Consider the following 19,527-nt stretch of genomic DNA (forward strand, 5'->3'; position numbering starts at 1 on the left):
AACAGATAATTTACATATTAAGAAAAAAGTGGATTGCTCAGAAACCATTGAATTTATTGTAGAGGTCAATATATCATTTTATTCAACTTTCTATGACCTACATGCCCATATAGGTGGCTAAGGGCAGTTGATCTAACTGACATCTTCTCTTTAAAGGAAGTATGTCAGTATAATCAACCTCCCCTTACAAACCACATATATGGGCACTCAGGTATTTGAAATGTAAATCCAACGACAACTTCATATTTTCTACCTGTTGCTGCATTCCTGAGAAATTAATGTTTACATTCATGTGCAAATGAGGCACAAAGTGCTTTGGGCGTAGCAGAAAACTTGGACAAGCATTTGTGTCCTTAGTTTGTTTCCCCGCCTAGCATCAGTGTCTTTAGATTGATTTATAGATCACGGTCTGATTTTCTTGCCTTTCTCTTAATGTCAGACAGACAGTGAGCTAAAGATGGTGGTGCTGGATAAGGAACAAACTCTGGAGGCAAAGGCATGTTAAGTGCTCTGTCATGCCCAGAGAACGTAATGCATTATTTGCATATGATTAAAAACGCTGATTCCTAGAGAATGCAGCAACAGACAGAAGAAATAAAGTTGTCAATTGATTAACACTTCAGAAACCTGCATGCCCATTCATGCAGTATGGGGTGGGAGAGGTTAATCCTACTGACAGATTCCCTTTAAGAAATTACAACATTCTTTCAGCAGAATTACTTATTTTTTTTAGTTGAAAAGAGATTTAATAAAAGAGCATTCAGCCTGGGCGCGGATTTAAAATTTTGGGCCGCACTACGAAAGTGATCTTAGGGAGCGTACTGCCCAATTAGGCCACGTTTACACGTTCAGTATTTGGTCAGTATTTTTTTTTTAAACCGTCTTTATTGAGTGTAGTAAGCTTTGGTCAGTATTTTAGCATCAGTATTTGTAGCCAAAATACTGAACGTCTGAACGTGGCTTTATGTTGACCTCACGTTCCAGTGTCTTGAATTGTGAAAATTCAGAATTATCTGTTGATCCAGGTAAAAATGAGTAGGATTTTTCGAGGGATGTCAGATAAAAAAATGTTCTAGGCCAGAGGATGCTTAAAGGAATTGTACTGTATTCTGCATTTACACCAGTAATGCAATGTTCTGAATATAATGAAAAAAAGATGCAGCGTTAGGCTGTAAGTACTGATCTCTGATGAGTTCTCTTCCTTTTATTTACCCTCTGGGATATTGTGCAACACAAATGTTTAAGCTCTCGACATAGTCAGCTGTTACCAGCAGCTGGTTGATGTCCCCGGCACAGCGAAAGAGGGGACAGTAGGCAGAGCGCTGGGCTTCATAGGCTGCATGTCCAGCTTGCATTCCAAGGACTGTCATGTTTTCTGTCAGTCAGCAAAATGTGGTATTTATAGATGTCTCGTGTTTTTTTTTTTTTTACGTAAAAACTAATAGATCAGAAAAGAGAAGCTTGTATTATGTAGAAGTAAAATTACTGTAGTCCCTTAAAAAAAACCTTAAAGGGGAATTCCATTAAATGCTCCTCCAAACTCCAGAATGGATGGTCACTTCAGAAGCCAACAAGATGAAGATGCTTGAGTAGCTCCTTCATGCTCTTAGTCAGTAGTTATTCTTGTTCACTTCCATTGGTGGCCCAATCTTATTGCCTAATAGGACTTCTTGGCCTACAGTTAGGTCATATACTTCAATATGACTTGGTCATATAATTTTACATCAAACCTTAAACTGGCTATTTTAAAGAGGTTATAATATTTATGTCATTTGTCCTACAGCATCTCTTAACTCTCCCAAGAGCGTCACGTGCTTCGAACGTCACCAACATATCCCAACCAGAAGTCTACGACGTACCACCTTCTAAGCTGAATGTTTCAGTTGTCTCCCAAGTGAGTACCTTCTAGATAATTCATCTTGACCTTACATTTTCCTTTTGAAAGTAAGATGTTTTCTGACGATGCTTCATCTAAATCCCACTACTATTGGTACATGCTTATGTTGCTCAATCATACACCTTAACATACAGTTATTTTTATATTAACTTTTTCACATGTGTACTGATTTTTAGAGAGGTACCACACCATCTCCAGTCAATGGACGTTCTCCATTTCTCACCCTGTCTGAGCAGCAAATTTATGACATCCCATCTAGTCCAGACACTCCAGGAAGAAGCAACGTCAAGACTCCTAAAGGTTCAAATGTACGTCTGATACCTTTAAAATATACAAAATATCCCATCTGCTGAGGGTCCATATATCCATAATATCATCTGTGTAACTTTGCTGACCACTTTGTACCTATTACAGGTATATGACATCCCCCCAATGGGTACATTGGCTCACCAAAAGAACAGAAGTGAAACTCCACCTGCAAGTCCACATTACAACACTCTACCAAACCCCCGGAAGTCAGACTGGATCTACGACTACCCAATATCCCCCGAGAGAAATAATTTAAAAGATGGATGTAGAAAGATATCCATAGACAGAGGTATGGTGTACGACGTGCCTCCAACACGGTATGGACCAGTTCATTCCCATTGTGCATCAGGTCAAATATATGATGTCCCACCACAGCAAAGTAAACCATCATCAACGTCTAATCAAACTCTGTACGATGTTCCTGCATCCCGAGATATTTCTGTTCCACATCAAAATGGAAGCTTATGGAAAGTCTCATCCACTTTAGGAATGCAAGGGTTGAATCACGTAGATTCCAAGGAAAATGTTTATGACATCCCAAGAGGATCATCTGCTGGGTCTCCCCCAAAGTTTGAGATGAGTAGTCTACCATACAATGAGAGGATATATGATGTACCTCCACCACTTCCAAGGAATCCTAAACCTTCTCTACACAGACTTGACAAAGATAGGTTATCCGTGTCTAGCTCAGAAAGTCGAACCAGCACCTTGTCTACTTCATCCAGTGGTTCTAGTGAATCCTTTACGCTGTCCCTTCCAGATGAAAATGCCGCCAAGGTGACTCTAGAACCAGAAGTGGCCATTAAGAGGATTACTGAACTTCAAGAACGGGTGTCGAGTTCCATAGCAAGCCTTATGATCTTTGTGAGCAGCAAATGGAGGCTTCAGGAAAACATGGAGGCCAATCTGGAGGACATTCACAGAGCTGTAGACAGTATTATCCTCTCGTTAGAACAGTTCATAGACTTTGCCCAGAGCATTAAGATCAATGCTTCTCACTTAACAGATACAAATATCCAAACGAGGATTAATACCCAGCTACAAACCCTTACAGACTCCTTCCAGACCCTCTCTCAAAATCAGGAAGCTATAAATCTGTGCAAATGGTCGCTTCAGGCTTTGGTCATTAACAAACCTCATACGACACCTGATGATCTTGACCAGTTTGTCATGGTGGCCAGGACAATTCCAGATGACATCAAGCGCTTTGTATCTATTATTATAGCCAATGGAAAACTTTTATTTAAAAAAACAGAGAATGAGAAGAAGCTGAAACCTGTGAAAGAACATGTGGTGAGCCAAAAGCCACAGGTTTCCCTCCGCAAAGAAACCAAAGTTCTTCAGGAATCATATGTCAATAAAACCACTGAAAAACACAAGGATGAAAAACGCCAGCTCTTCAGGCAGAAAACTATGGAAGATAATGGATATGTCTACCTTCAGGTAAATTTCCATAGTTACCAAAGATATTTACATTTTATAACTCCATAAGGTAACTAGTTCCTATTGAAGAGCTTGAATGTAATGTGTAAGAAGGTTTAAAGGGTTTCAGTGTTAAAATGGATGTACAGGATGAGAAATCAATGTTGTTGTTTCTTTCTAGAAACAGCGCCATACTTGTCTACAGGTTGTTTGTGCTATTGCATCATAGTTCTAGTCATTTCAGTAGGGCTTAGGAGCAATATTAGATATAACCTATAACAGATATGACAGCCATGTTTTTCTACTCCTGTTCATTCATTTTTCAAAATATTGTTGGTGCAGCAATCAGTTGATCACAATGGATCCAGTTTCTCTGACCCATGAGGACAAGCTGGAATTCTTGAGCGAAGTGTCTGCTAGCCATACAATGTAAATCTAGCATTACATGATGGAGATAAGTCCTGAATGGGGATCTCCATCTATGACATGCATATGTCCTACCAGGAGATACGGACATGGGCTGTGGTTAGCTGATACTGAAATTGTTCTCCAAACATTTATAGTCACAAGATCAACGTTAGGGATCAAATGACTGATTAAAGCATTTTAGAACTTCTATTAAAGGAGTTTTGCACTTTAGGAAAACTGGACCCCAAACTTTTTTATAAATATAGCATAACAAACGAACCAGATAGTCACCCTCCCTAGGTCCATTGCCGACTCTCCCCTGCTGTTCTACTTTTATTTATTTTGGTTGCAACGGTGACCTCTAATCGACAGCTCACGTCCCCGCTACAGCCAATCAGTGAGCACAGTAGCTTTGCTGGTGTAGTGACACGAGTCACTGTGCCTAATGACTGGCTGCAGTGCTAATGTGAGCAGTCAACATGACATCACCATTGAAGAAAAAACACGTTTTGTTTATTATGTACATTAAAGTGTTTGGAGTCCATTTTTCTTAAAGGGAAAACTTATTTAATGTATTATTTCCCTTCTTCTACAGAAAAAAGAGGATTTTGAGAAAATGCAGAACTTATCTCCAATGCAACAGCTGGAAAACAAGACAAGTCCTGAAGAAAAGGTAAAGACCAGTTTCAACTTATAGTTATTATATTCACAATGAAGGGTCTTTCTTCACAGTGAAATCAATCATACTCCCTTCACTGAGTGATTTATTTTGCAAATCTAATTAAGGCTTCAGTACTGCTAATATCCAGTTGGTGGTGATGTGTCCTTACATTAGCGTTATTTTGAGCCATGTGACATAAGTGACCACAACTGTACAGATATGGTGCCATGACTCCGCTGTTGGGTGACCAGGGGCTCCTTCCCTGTCCCTAACACTAGGGTGTGCCCTAGCTTGCCCTATTCCCCAGGATACTTCTGAAGGTGAAGATGCTGAGGCCGCCGCCCTTGCCTTATCTCCTGAATCAGCCCTCGGTCTGTTCCCTTCCCCCACCCAGGGAAGTGGGGAACTGCTTGTGCACCGCAGTACACCAACCTGACAAACAAGGCAACACAAACAAGGGGTAACAGAAAATACCAGGCATACAAATATTCACTCACATATAACAGAGGACTGCATCAGGGAGTGGAGGATGGGGGAAAAACTAAATAAGAGGAGAGAAGGGATATATCACACTTACAAACCCAAACAACAGTCACATATAACTCCTCCAAACTCCTTCTCATATAAACACCAAAACACCTCTCCTCCAAACCATGCAGCATAAGCTAACTCTGACATGTGTTTGAGTCAAGACCCAGATTATATAGGGGATAGGAGTGGCTAACCGAGCTCAGTTGAGAACTCAGACTCCCAGAGCTTCTAACATGGTCGATTAACCCCTGTTCTGCCAAAAGAAATAAACACCATTTAAAAAGAAGGTGAAATGCTTCTTTTCAGAGCAGGAGTAGGAGCAATCAGACGCTGCGGTCTTCTGGCTCCTCTCTGTTGCTGTAACCCCGTAACATATGGCTTGTGTCAATGATTCCCAGAAAAAAACTAAATCTTTTTATATACATTTTAATGAAACCGCTGCTCCTGGAGTATAATATAATGTGAAAATAGGATACAATTCACATATAGATATTTTTGTCAATTTTTTATGGAAAAATTGATCTTGACGATGTTCTATTTTATTTTAGAGGAAAGGATGGCTGAAACCTGAATCAAGGCTATATTCATGCAGTGACCCTGGAACAGGCTTCTCAAAAGTAAGTGTGGTTTGCATAAGATCAGACAATATTCATTGAACAGCTAGCGGGAGATAGGATGTTATTCAATGACCGTGATTTCCCTGGACTACTCCATTAAGATGTATGTTTAGTGAGCATACTGTTTCTATACTGGAAATAAGGGGCTTACAAGCAACTTCTCTGACACAAATTTAGTTTTAGTTAAAACCATCAATATTTTGATGTCTATGTGCTCATCCTGAAGATTCTTCAGGAGGACAGCATTTCTCTAATGTTGTTATGATAAAAACAGAACATTGATTCCTTCTATTTTTTTCTTTAGGAACCAACAGTCCTTACAATGAAACCAGAAGCTCCTAAATCAACAGAACCAGTCAAGAAGATTGCACTCTCCGAGAGTTGCTACCTTTACTTTGGCGCTCTCCAGAAGGCAATCCGTGTTTTTGAAGACAGCCTCAACAAAAATGAGACCCCAGAAGTCTTCATCACCCACGGAAAACTGATTATTATGGTCGGACAGAAGCTGGTGGACCTTCTCTGCCAAGACGTCAAGACCAATGAAGCTCGCAATGACATTTTATTCAAGAGCAGTGAGCTTTGTAGTCTACTCAAAAACTTGGCCATAGCAACCAAAACTGCTGCCATTCAGTACCCAAACATGGCCACCATGCAGGAGCTTCAATGTAGGACAAATGAGCTGTCCAACTATACACAATTATTTCGGGCAATGGTGGAATGAGAGTGGAAATGGTCAAAGAGATACAAAATGGATTGTCATACTGTGAATAAAAATGACCCACGGTCAAAGACAAGGATACCAGTAAAGCCAAAGAAGTTGGAGTATCTATTGCTACCATTGATTAAGTGTCTCTTCAGCATCCTCTTATTTTCCTCTTCCAATACCCTGTGCTGGAGAGAACATCTTGGTGTCCCTTATTTTGTTTTCTACTGGTATGTCGCTTTTAAAGAAAGGAGTACTCTTAGGGTAGATACCTTAAGGTTGCATTTGAGATGATATTCTTCCTTTTGGAGGGCTGCTCATTTACATACCCTTTTACCCAGGAAGTATTGTCTCATTTGTGTAAATTCCCAAGCTAGTCGGCGATCGACAAAAAAAAAAAAAACATTAACAAAATACAACATGCTCCCACTATTAATGGGGGAGCCTGTCGACAACCTCCGAGTCATTCGCATGAAAATTTCAGTCTTCCAGCAAACAACTATCAATATACACAAGGGATGCACAGTATTATGTTCCGCCTTCTCATTTTAGGCTGAACATGAAGGCAATGAGAACATCCTTATACTGTAAATGTATTTCCAAATGGACATTTGTACAGATTTGCTTGTCTTTTTATGTGTATTTTGACAGAATTTGTATTTAATAGAAAAGAATATTTAAATGACACTTTATTCTTCATCCCTGGTTTCCTTCGATTTCTCATAGGGTGTTAGCATATTCTAAAATGCTGTACGGAGATTGTCATAATTTTCATCCGTCCCTTGTCTCCAAAGGCACTCAAAATCTAATTTCCCTAGACAGGCCATTTAACCAGTATGTTTTTGAAGAGGAGGAGAAAATCCTAGCGGACAAGAGAACATACAAACTGCATGCGGATGATGTCCTTGGTCAGATCCAAACCCAGTACCTCATGGCTGCAGGACATCTACAATAAAAAGAACATCCTACAATAATGAGAGCATTCTGTAGACTAATCTACAAGAAGGAGAGCATTCTATAATTACAATAAGCAGAGCATTATATACGGTAGATTAATTATTATTATTATTATTTATTTATATAGCACCATTGATTCCATGGCGCTGCACATGAGATGGGATTACATACAAATTACAGATATCACTTACAGTAAACAAACTAACAATGCAGACTGATACAGAGGGGAGAGGACCATGCCCTTTCGGGCTTACATGCTACAGGATGGTGGGGAAGGAGAGTGTAGGTTGGTGGGTTGCAGCAGTTACTGTGTTGGTTGAGGCGATATCTCTTGTAGTGGTGAGGAGGTAACGGGGTCATTGCAGGCTGTAGGCTTTCTTGAAGAGGTGGGTTTTCGGGTTCCGTCTGAAGGATCCGAATGTTGTTGATAGTCGGACATGTTGGGGCAAAGAATTCCAGAGGATGGGAGATATTTGGGAGAAGTCTTGGAGGCGGTAAGGTGAGGAGCGAATAAGTGTGGAGGAGAGGAGGAGGTCTTGGGAGGACCGGAGATTACGTGAGGGAAGGTATCGGGAGATTAGTTCAGAGACACATAGGGGAGACAGGTTATAGATGGCCTTGTAGGTCAGTATTTTGAACTGGATACGCTGACGGAATGGGAGCCAGTGAAGAGATTTGCAGAGGGGAGAAGCGGAGGAGTAGCGAGGAGAGAGATGAATTAGTTGGCCAGCAGAGTTATGGATGGACTGGAGAGGTGTGAGGGTGTTAGCAGGGAGGCCACAGAAAAGGATGTTGCAGTAGTCGAGGCAGGAGATGATGAGGGCATGCACAAGCATTTTAGTAGATTGAGGGTTGAGGAAAGGACGGATTCTGGAAATATTTTTGAGCTGGAGGTGACAGGAGGTAGAAAGAGCTTGGATGTGTGGTTTGAAGGACAGGGCAGTGGATTTCCAGTACGGGGGAAAGCGTAATGTCGTTAATTGTGATAGATAGGTCAGGTAAGGAAGATCTGTGAGATGGAGGGAAGATGATGAGTTCAGATTTGGCAACATTGAGCTTGAGGAAGCGAGAGGAGAAGGAGGAGGATAAGGCTGATAGACACTCTGGGATTCTGGACAGCAGGGAGGTGACATCTGGGCCAGAAAGGTAGATCTGAGTTTCATCAGCATAAAGGTGGTACTGGAATCCGTGGGACTTTAGGAGTTGCCCCAGACCAAGTGTATAGATCGAGAAGAGTAGGGGTGCTAGAACAGAGACTTGTGGGACTCCAACAGAGAGAGGGTGGGATGAGGAGGTACTGTGGGAGTGGGAGATGATGAATGTGCGGTTGGAAAGGTATGAGGAGATCCAGGATAGGGCGAGGTCTTTGATGCCAAAGGAGGAGAGGATCTGTATTAGGAGGTAGTGGTCAACTGTGTCGAAAGCAGAGGACAGGTCTAGAAGCAGGAGTATAGAGTATTGTCCGTTTGCTTTGGCTGTAAGTAGGTCATTAGTAATTTTGGTCAGGGCTGTCTCAGTGGAGTGATGGGGACGGAAACCAGATTGTAAAATGTCAAAGAGCAAGTTAGATGAGAGGTGGGAGGAAAGTTCAGCGTGGGCATGCAGCTCCAGGAGTTTGGAGGCGAATGGGAGCAGCGATATAGGGCGATAGCTGGACACAGCGGTTGGGTCGAAGGTTGGCTTTTTAAGGATAGGCGTGATTGTGGCATGTTTGAAAGCAGAAGGGAAGGTACCGGAAGTTAGTGATAGGTTGAAGAGGTGGGTTAGGGATGGGATAAGTGTGGTGGTGAGGTTGGGGAGGAGATGGGTTGGGATGGGGTCGAGTGCACAGGTTGTGAGGTGCGATTTGGAGAGGAGACAATTAAGCTCCCCTTCAGTGATGTTGGAGAGGGAGGTTATGGGGTTTTGTCATTGGTCTGGTATACAAAGGGGTTGTGGTGGTTGAACAATGAAGACATGCCTTGTTTGGTCGATCTTATTTTTGAAGTGTGTGGCAAAGTCCGCAGCAGAGATGAGGGAGGTAGGAGGGGGCAGTGGTGGGCAGAGGAGGGAGTTAAAAGTTTTAAATAACTGGAAAAAAGAATTGCAACTTTGAAACTCAAAGAAAATGAAGACTTCCTAGACAGAACAGAAGCATCTCTACTGGTCACAGAAGGTGAAGAAAGTGTCAGAGAACCTCCAAAAGCAGACGAGGGGAAGCATGTGACCAAAAGAAGCAAGAAGACCATAGAGACATCAACAACCACACAACTGACAAACCGATACCAAGGCCTTGCAGAGGGTGACGATGGTACACCTAAGGATGAGGCACAACCAGCAAACAAAGAAGAAAAGGGCACGCAGCAACACCCAGAAGTGACAACAAAAAGTACAGCCAAGAAGCGAAGAAGAGTGGTAGTGGTGGGAGACTCACTACTGAGAGGCACAGAAGCAGCCATCTGCAGACGGGATATAACCGCAAGAGAAGTATGCTGGCTCCCAGGTGTGAAGATCAAGGATGTGACCGATAGGATACCAAAGCTCATCAGTTCCAAGTACGTCCACCCATTTCTTCTGATACATGTTGGCACCAATGACACGGCATGGAAGGACCTACCGACAATCTGCAAGGACTTTGAAGAGTTGGGGAAGAAAGTAAAGGAACTGGATGCACAGGTAGTTTTTTCTTCTATCCTTCCAGTAGACGGGCATGGCACCAGGAGATGGAACAGGATCCTTGATGCGAACAACTGGCTAAGACGATGGAGCAGACAACAAGGATTCGGATTCCTGGACAACGGTGTGAATTACCTGTACGATGGACTCCTCGCCAGAGATGTACTACACCTCAGCAAACCTGGGAAACACACATTCGCCAGAAGACTCGCTACACTCATCAGGAGAGCGTTAAACTTGAAGAAGTGGGGATGGGAAGAAAAACGTTAGACACGAACATGAAACCAGATATTATGCTGATGAATGATATGAGGTGTGTCAAAGAAGATCCAAGACAACATACTCATGTCGGGATCCCTCAGATTACTCTTTCATCTGAAGGACCGATGTTCTTAGGTGTGAAGCACCATATGTCTCTAATCAATTGCTCCGTCGAGAAGGATAACACAGACACACGCTGTATAATACCACTCGGGATGCCTCCAAGACGCCTCTGGCTTATCAGTTAGGCTTCCGTCTTTTATAGTAAAGAATTTAAACATTTTACAGACATGCGCAGTACAAATGATTTTACAACTTGTTTTAGACAAAGAAAGTCATTTAGGCGAAAAAGCAGAGGTATTTGACCTTGGTTCACAAGGGAGATGTCTGAGACATCTCCTCGAAGAACAGATAAGGTTTTAAACAAGAGAATGCAACATAGACAGAACTCAATTTAACTCCTTCAGTTCCTATCACTCAGAAGGTAGGTAAGAAAATTTCTAAAATAATCAACAGGGAGGAGATTGGAACAAAGCAAAATTCTCTAAAATGCATGCTCGCAAACGCCAGAAGCCTGACAAACATGATGGAAGAACTAGAAGCAGAAATATCTACAGGTAACTATGGCATAGTGGGAATAACCGAGACATGGTTAAATGAAAGCTATGACTGGGCAGTTAACTTACAGGGTTAAGGGCATGTCACACTAAGAGATATCGCTAGCAATATCGCTATAACTTGTGACGTTACAGCGACATTGCTAGCGATATCGCTGTGTCTGATGCTTACCAACGACCCGCTCCCCCGCTGGTTATCGCTGATCGCGCGAGAACGTCCAGGACTGTTTCTCGTCGTCAGCTTCTTGCGGCGCTTCCTGCTGTGACGACGAGCGACGCATGGAGCCGGGCGGGAGGACGCAGGATCGCCTGGTGTGACAGGTAAGTAGCGACCCCCGTCCCCAGCGATGTCGCTAGTGAGATCTGCCTGTGTGGCAGCTCACTAGCGACCACTTAGCGATGTACCAGCGATCCTGACCGCGTCATATCGCTGGTCGGGATTGCTGGTACATCGCTAAGTGTGACAGTACCCTTACAGTCTGTTCAGAAAGGATCGTAAAAATCGGAGTGGAGGAGGGGTTTGTCTTTATGTAAAGTCTTGTCTAAAGTCCACTTTAAGGGAAGATATTAGCGAAGGGAATGAGGATGTCGAGTCCATATGGGTCGAAATACATGGAGGGAAAAATAGAAACAAAATTCTCTTTTGGGTCTGTTACAAACCCCCAAATATAACAGAAATCATGGAAAGTTTACTACTAAGACAGATAGATGAAGCTGCAACCCATAATGAGGTCCTTGTTATGGGGTACTTTAACTACCCGGATATTAACTGGGAAACAGAGACCTGCGAAACCCATAAAGGCAACAGGTTTCTGTTAATAGCCAAGAATCATTATCTTTCACAATTGGTGCAGAATCCAACCAGCTGAGCAGCACTTTTAACCTAATACTATCTAACAGACCTGACAGAATAACAAATCTACATGTTGTTGGGCATCTGGGAAATAGCGACCACAGTATTGTACAGTTTCACTTGTCTTTCGCTAGGGGGACATGTCAGGGAGTCACAAAAACACTGAATTTTAGGAAGGCAAAGTTTGACCAGCTTAGAGATGCCCTTAATCTGGTTGACTGGGTCAATGTCCTCAGGAATAAGAATACAGAAAATAAATGGGAAATGTTTAAGAACGTCCTTAATAGGCGCCGTAAGCGGTTTATACCTTGTGGGAATAAAACGACAAGAAATAGGAAAAACCCAATGTGGCTAAACAAAAAAGTAAGAGGGGCAATTAGCAGTAAAAAGAAAGCATTTAAACTACTAAAGTAGGATGGCACCATTGAAGCTCTATCTATAATAATAAATGCCCTAACCAGCTTCCGGTTGTAACAACTTCCGTCCAGTTGTAACCGGTGACGTCACCACACACACACACGCACATGTTAACCCTCAACACACCACACCGCCTCAACACACACTCCTCTCACCTTTCACCTCCACTCATGTCCACTCACTCTTTCACTCCACATACGTTCCTTTCTCTCACTCCGTTTCTCATACTCACACCGTCATCGTCGCTGCCCCGACATCTTCCTCCGCCGCCGCGATCCAGGATCCAGACGTTCTCCAGGCCGCCGACATGTTCTTGCGGGACGCCATCTTGGATGTCGTGAAGTCCCGCGAGATTCAAGATGGCGTCGCAGCAACAATATGTCGCTGGCGTGGACGACATCGGGATCCAAAAAGATGGCGTCGGCGAAATCTCGCGAGATTACGCCGACGCCATTTTGGATCCCGATGTCGCCCATGCCAGCGACATGTTGTTGCGGCGACGCCATCTTGAATATCGTGGGACTTCACGACATCCAAGATGGCGTCCCGCAAGAACATGTCGGCGGCCTGGAGAACGTCTGGATCCTGGATCGCGGCGGTGGAGGAAGATGTCGGGGCAGCGACGATGACGGTGTGAGTATGAGAAACGGAGTGAGAGAAAGGAACGTATGTGGACTGAAAGAGTGAGTGGACATGAGTGGAGGTGAAAGGTGAGAGGAGTGTGTGTTGAGGCGGTGTGGTGTGTTGAGGGTTAACATGGCAAGAGGTGTGAGGCTGTGTGCACACGCTGCGGATTTTGCTGCGGATTTTGCTGCGGTTCTGGCCGCTGCGGACCCGCAGCAGTTTTTGCTGCGGTGTACAGTACCATGATTCCCTATGGGAATCAAAAACCGCAGTGCAGACGGTGCGGAATTTTCCGCGCGGATTATCTGCGGTTTTCAATCCGCAGAAAGAATTGACGTGTCAATTCTTTCAGCGGATTCTCCTGCGGTTTGCCATCTCCTCTATTGAGGAGATGAAAAACCGCAGGGCAAAACCGCAGAGCAATCCGCAGGTAAAACCGCATTTTACAAAATCCGCACCTAATCCACAGCGTGTGCACACAGCCTTAACGACGTCGGTGAAATCTCGCGAGATTTCGCCGACGCCATCTTGCATTCGTGAAATTGCGTCATTTACCTCACGCCGACTTGCTGTGCGGACGCTTGGCATTGCCTGTACCACCATAACTACTGCTGCCTTGGTCCTATGCCTGTTTACTGCCGGTGTCTAATTACAGGGCCAATTTGCCTATACTGCCATAACTACTGCTGCATTGCTCCTCTGCCGGTGTCTAATTACAGGGCCAATTTGCCTATACCGCCATAACTACTGCTACCTTACTACTCTGCCGGTGTCTAATTACAGGGCTAATTTGCCTCTACCGCCATAACTACTGCTGCCTTGCTCCTCTGCCAGTGTCTAATTACAGGATCAATTTGCCTCTACCGCCATAACTACTGCTGCATTGCTCCTCTGCTGGTGTCTAATTACAGGGCCAATTTGCCAATACCGCCATAAGTACTGCTGCCTTGCTCCTCTGCCGGTGTCTAATTACAGGGCTAATTTGCCTCTACCGCCATAACTACTGCTGCCTTGCTCCTCTGCCGGTGTCTAATTACAGGGCAAATTTGCCTCTACCGCCATAACTACTGCTGCATTGCTCCTCTGCCGGTGTCTAATTACAGGATCAATTTGCCTCTACCGCCATAACTACTGCTGCCTTGCTCCTCTGCCGGTGTCTAATTACAGGGCTAATTTGCCTCTACCGCCATAACTACTGCTACCTTGCTCCTCTGCCGGTGTCTAATTACAGGATCAATTTGCCTCTACCGCCATAACTACTGCTGCATTGCTCCTCTGCTGGTGTCTAATTACAGGGCCAATTTGCCAATACCGCCATAACTACTGCTGCCTTGCTCCTCTGCCGGTGTCTAATTACAGGATCAATTTGCCTCTACCGCCATAACTACTGCTGCCTTGCTCCTCTGCCGGTGTCTAATTACAGGATCAATTTGCCTCTACCGCCATAACTACTGCTGCCTTGCTCCTCTGCCGGTGTCTAATTACAGGATCAATTTGCCTCTACCGCCATAACTACTGCTGCCTTGCTCCTCTGCCGGTGTCTAATTACAGGATCAATTTGCCTCTACCGCCATAACTACTGCTGCCTTGCTCCTCTGCTGGTGTCTAATTACAGGGCCAATTTGCCTATACCGCCATAACTACTGCTGCCTTGCTCCTCTGCCGGTGTCTAATTACAGGGCCAATTTGCCTCTACCGCCATAAGTACTGCTGCCTTGCTCCTCTGACTGTTCACTGCCTGTGTCTAATTACAGGGCCAATTTGCCTCTACCGCCATAACTACTGCTGCCTTGCTCCTCTGCCGGTGTCTAATTACAGGGCCAATTTGCCTCTACCGCCATAACTACTGCTGCCTTGCTCCTCTGCCGGTGTCTAATTACAGGGCCAATTTGCCTCTACCGCCATAACTACTGCTGCCTTGCTCCTCTGCCGGTGTCTAACTACAGGGCCAATTTGCCACTACCACTTCATAACTACTGCTGGGCAATTACAGGGTCAATTAGTATCTGTTTACTCTACAATACTCCAGGACGCCTTCTTCACTGCCAGATAACTGCCAAATAGACTCCTTTACCTGTGCCAACATGAGTCATAACAAAAAGTATGCCAATGCCAGTGAAAGGAAAGCAGCTTTAGCACTATGACAAAAACAACGCCGTGCTAATCAGACTCCTGAGGAAAAACACCATCGCCTTGAGAAGATTAAGGCTTATAAACGCCGTCGCCTCACACACGAATCCCCTAACTCTAAATCCATAAGATTGGCTGAAGAAGCCTCTGCACGCCGTCACCGCCGACAACAGACGGCCTCTTACTCATCATTATTATTAGACTCACAACAGGATGCTTCCACATCAGCATGTGGAACAATTTACTGCTACACTTCATCCCATATGCCGTTCACTGACATAACTAATCAGCAATCTGTTTCTGCCCCATCAATACCACCATTCAATACTGATGCACAGTATGCCAATGCCAGTGAAAGGAAAGCAGCTTTAGCACTACGACAAAAACAACGCCGTGCGAATGAGACTCCTGAGGAAAAACAGCATCGACTTGACAAGATTAAGGCTTATAAACGCCGTCGTCTCACACACGAATCCCCTAACTCTAAATCTATTACATTGGCTGAAGAAGCCTCTACACGCCATCACCGCCAACAACAGACGGCTTCTTCCTCATCATCTATAATAATAAATGCCCTAAGCAGCTTCCGGTTGTAACAACTTCCGTCCAGTTGTAACCGGTGACGTCACCACACACACGCACATGTTAACCCTCAGCACACCACACCGCCTCAACACACACTCCTCTCACCTTTCACCTCCACTCACGTCCACTCACTCTTTCACTCCACATACGTTCCTTTCTCTCACTCCGTTTCTCATACTCACACCGTCATCGTCGCTGCCCCGACATCTTCCTCCGCCGCCGCGATCCTGGTTCCAGACGTTCTCCAGGCCGCCTACATGTTCTTGCGGCGACGCCATCTTGGATTTCGTGAAATCCCGCGAGATTCAAGATGGCGTCGCCGCAAGAACATGTCGCTGGCGTGGACGACTCGGGATCCAAAAAGATGGCGTCGGCAAAATCTCGCGAGATTACGCTAACGCCATTTTGGATCCCGATGTCGTCCACGCCGGCGACATGTTCTTGCGGCGACGCCATTTTGGATCGGCGAAATCTCGCGATAGTCAAGATGGCGTCGCCGCAAGAACATGTCGCCGGCGAGGACGACGTCGGGATCCAAAATGGCGTCGGCGAAAACTCGCGAGATTTCGCCGACGCCATTTTGGATCCCGACGTCGTCCACGCCGGCGACATGTTCTTCCGGCGACGCTATCTTGACTATCGCGGGATTTCACGATACTCAAGATGGCGTCGCCGCAAGAACATGTCGCCGGCGTGGACAACGTCTGGATCCAGGATGGCGCCGGCGGAAGAAGATGTCGGGGATCGTGGAGCAGCGGCGATGACGGCGTGAGTATGAGAGACGGAGTGAGAGAAGGGGTCGTATGTGGAGTGAAAGAGTGAGTGGAGATGGTGAAAGGTGAGAGGAGTGTGTGTTGAGGAGTGTGTGTGTTGAGGGTTAACATGGCAAGAGGTGTGATGCTATCGCATCCTCCCGATGCGATAGCATCGGGCCATAATCTAGTAAAACTATAAGGAGAAAAATTCTTCATCTAAAAAAAAATTAAAGCTGCCAAAAAGGAAACAGAGAAGCACATTGCTAAGGAGAGTAAAACTAATCCCAAACTGTTCTTCAACTATATCAATAGTAAAAGAATCAAAAGTGAAAGTGTAGGGCCATTAAAAATTTGTGATGAAAGTATGGTTGTAGATGGTGAGGAAAAAGCTAATATGTTAAACACCTTCTTCTCCACGGTTTTCATGGTGGAAAATGAAATGCCGAGAGACAAAGAAAAGCCTATTTTAAGGGTCACCAATCTAACCCAAGAAGAGGTGCAAAACCGGCTAAATAAGATTAAAATAGATAAATCTCCGGGTCCGGATGGCATACACCCACGAGTACTAAGAGAACTAAGTAATGTAATAGACAAACCATTATTTCTTATATTTAGAGACTATAGTGACAGGGTCTGTTCCACAGGACTGGCGCATAGCAAATGTGGAACCAATATTCAAAAAGGGCTCTAAAAGTGAACCTGGAAATTATAGGCCTGTAAGTCTAACCTCTATTGTTGGTAAAATATTTGAAGGGTTTCTGAGGGATGTTATTCTGGATTATCTCAATGAGAATAACTGTTTAACGCCATATCAGCATGGGTTTATGAGGAATCGCTCCTGTCAAACCAATCTAATCAGTTTTTATGAAGAGGTAAGCTATAGACTGGACCAAGGTGAGTCATTGGATGTGGTATATCTTGATTTTTCCAAAGCGTCTGATACCGTGCCACATAAGAGGTTGGTACACAAAATGAGAATGCTGGGTCTGGGGGAAAATGTGTGTAAATGGGTAAGTAACTGGCTTAGTGATAGAAAGCAGAGGGTGGTTATAAATGGTATATTCTCTAACTGGGTCGCTGTGGCCAGTGGGGTACCGCAGGAGTCGGTGTTGGAACCTATTCTCTTCAACATATTAACGATCTGGTAGAAGGTTTGCACAGTAAAATATCGATATTTCCAGATGATACAAAACTATATAAAGCAGTCAATACAAAAGAACATAGTGTTCTCCTACAGACGGATCTGGATAAGTTGTGAACTTGGGCCGAAAGGAGGCAGATGCAGTTTAACAATGATAAATGTAAGGTTATACACATAGGAAGAAGGAATCAATATCACCATTACACACTGAACGGTAAACCACTGGGTAAATCTGACATGGAGAAGGACTTGGGGATCCTAGTTAATGATAAACTTACCTGGAGCAGCCAGTGCCAGGCAGCGGCTGCCAAGGCAAACAGGATCATGGGGTGCATTAAAAGAGGTCTGGATACACATGATGAGAGCATTATACTGCCTCTGTACAAATCTCTGGTTAGACCGCACATGGAGTACTGTGTACAGTTTTGGGCACCGGTGCTCAGGAAGGATATAATGGAACTAGAGCGGGTACAAAGGAGGGCAACAAAATTAATAAAGGGGATGGGGGAACAACAATACCCAGAGAGATTAGCAAAATTAGGATTATTTAGTCTAGACAAAAGACAACTGAGAGGTAATCTAATAACCATGTATATAAGTATATAAGGGGACAATACAAATATCTCTCAGAGGATCTGTTTATACCAAGGAAGGTGACGGTCACAGGGGGGCATTCGCTGCGTCTGGAGGAGAAAAGGTTTTTCCATCAACACAGAAGAGGATTCTTTACTGTTAGGGCAGTGAGAACCTGGAATTCCCTGCCTGAGGAGGTGGTGATGGCGAACTCAGTCGAAGGGTCCAAGAGAGGCCTGGATGTCTTCCTGGAGCGTAATAATATTGTATCTTACAGTTACTGTTAGGCTCTTTAGAAGGACGTAGATCTGGGGATTTATTCTGACAGAATTTTATAGGCTGAACTGGATGGACTAATGTCTTTTTTCGGCCTTACTAACTATGTTTGGGGTTGTCTGTTTTGGGGGTCTTCAATAAAGAGAGCATTCTATAATCTACAATAAGGAGAGCATTATATAGACTAATCTACAATAAGGAGAGCATTCTATAATCTACAATAAAGAGAACATCAATCTACAATGAGCATAGCAGTCTGTAGTCTAACCTACAATAAGGAGGGCATTCTATAGACTAATCAAAAATAAGGAGAGAAATATATACACTAATCTTCAATAAGGAAAGATTATATAAATGTATATACAATAAGGATAGCATTCTGTTGACTAATATACAATAAGGAGCACATTCTATAAGTTAGCATACAATAATGAGAGTTTTATAGACTAATCTATAATAAGGAGAGCATTCTACTGTATAAGGAAGAAAAAAAAAGTGATCCAGCTGGAGACGGAGGCAGCTGCAATTTACAAAGCTTTATTGGACAACTTAAAAATATGTTGGTTCTTTAAAAATTTCTTATAGCAAACACCAAGCACACCAGTGAGGAGGATCAACGCGTTTCAACTAAAAAATAGTCTTAGTCATGTGACTGCGTGACTCAGTGACTCTGACCCTAGGCCTCTCTTAAAGGGATCATCGGTATGGAAGTTAGGACCGTTCCACTCAGCTCTGTGGTTCTGACCCCAGTGTCTCTTAAAGGGATCATTGGTATGGAAGTGAGGGCAAATCCACTCTGCGCATTGTTACTGACCCCAGGCCTTTCTTAAAGGGATCTCCGGTATGGAAGTCAGGGTAAATCCATCCAGCGCTTTGGTTCTGATCCCAGGCCTCTCAACGGGATCCCTGGTATGGAAGTCAGGGCAATTGCCTTCAAATGCTCTGGTACTGACCCCAGGCTCTCTTAAAGGGATATCCTGTATGGAAGTTAGGGCAAATACACTCAGGACTCTGGTTCTGATCCCAGGCTCTCTTAAAGGGATCCCCGGTATGGAAGTTAGGGCAAATCCACTCAGCACTCTGGTTGTGACCTCACGCCCCTCTTAAAGGGATCCCCGGTATGGAAGTGAGGGCA

The 19,527-nt window shown here is 44.1% G+C and overlaps 1 protein-coding gene across 3 annotated transcripts in view; it reads left to right on the plus strand.

The window, feature by feature from the left end:
- Positions 1-7,247, plus strand: part of CASS4 (Cas scaffold protein family member 4) — a 105,458-nt gene extending 98,211 nt beyond the window's left edge. For all 3 annotated transcript variants that reach the window (XM_073580666.1, XM_073580668.1, XM_073580667.1), the window contains exons 3-8: positions 1,784-1,894; positions 2,074-2,205; positions 2,312-3,649; positions 4,632-4,709; positions 5,777-5,845; positions 6,150-7,247. In XM_073580666.1, coding sequence (XP_073436767.1) covers positions 1,784-1,894; positions 2,074-2,205; positions 2,312-3,649; positions 4,632-4,709; positions 5,777-5,845; positions 6,150-6,566 — 2,145 coding nt within the window. In that variant the 3' untranslated portion in view covers positions 6,567-7,247. The remainder of the gene's footprint in view (positions 1-1,783; positions 1,895-2,073; positions 2,206-2,311; positions 3,650-4,631; positions 4,710-5,776; positions 5,846-6,149) is intronic.
- Positions 7,248-19,527: the final 12,280 nt, after the last annotated feature.

The sequence above is a fragment of the Dendrobates tinctorius genome, unplaced genomic scaffold (assembly GCF_039654945.1).
Source record: "Dendrobates tinctorius isolate UK_male_01 unplaced genomic scaffold, ASM3965494v1 ptg000065l, whole genome shotgun sequence".
In the NCBI taxonomy this organism is placed as follows: domain Eukaryota; kingdom Metazoa; phylum Chordata; class Amphibia; order Anura; family Dendrobatidae; genus Dendrobates; species Dendrobates tinctorius.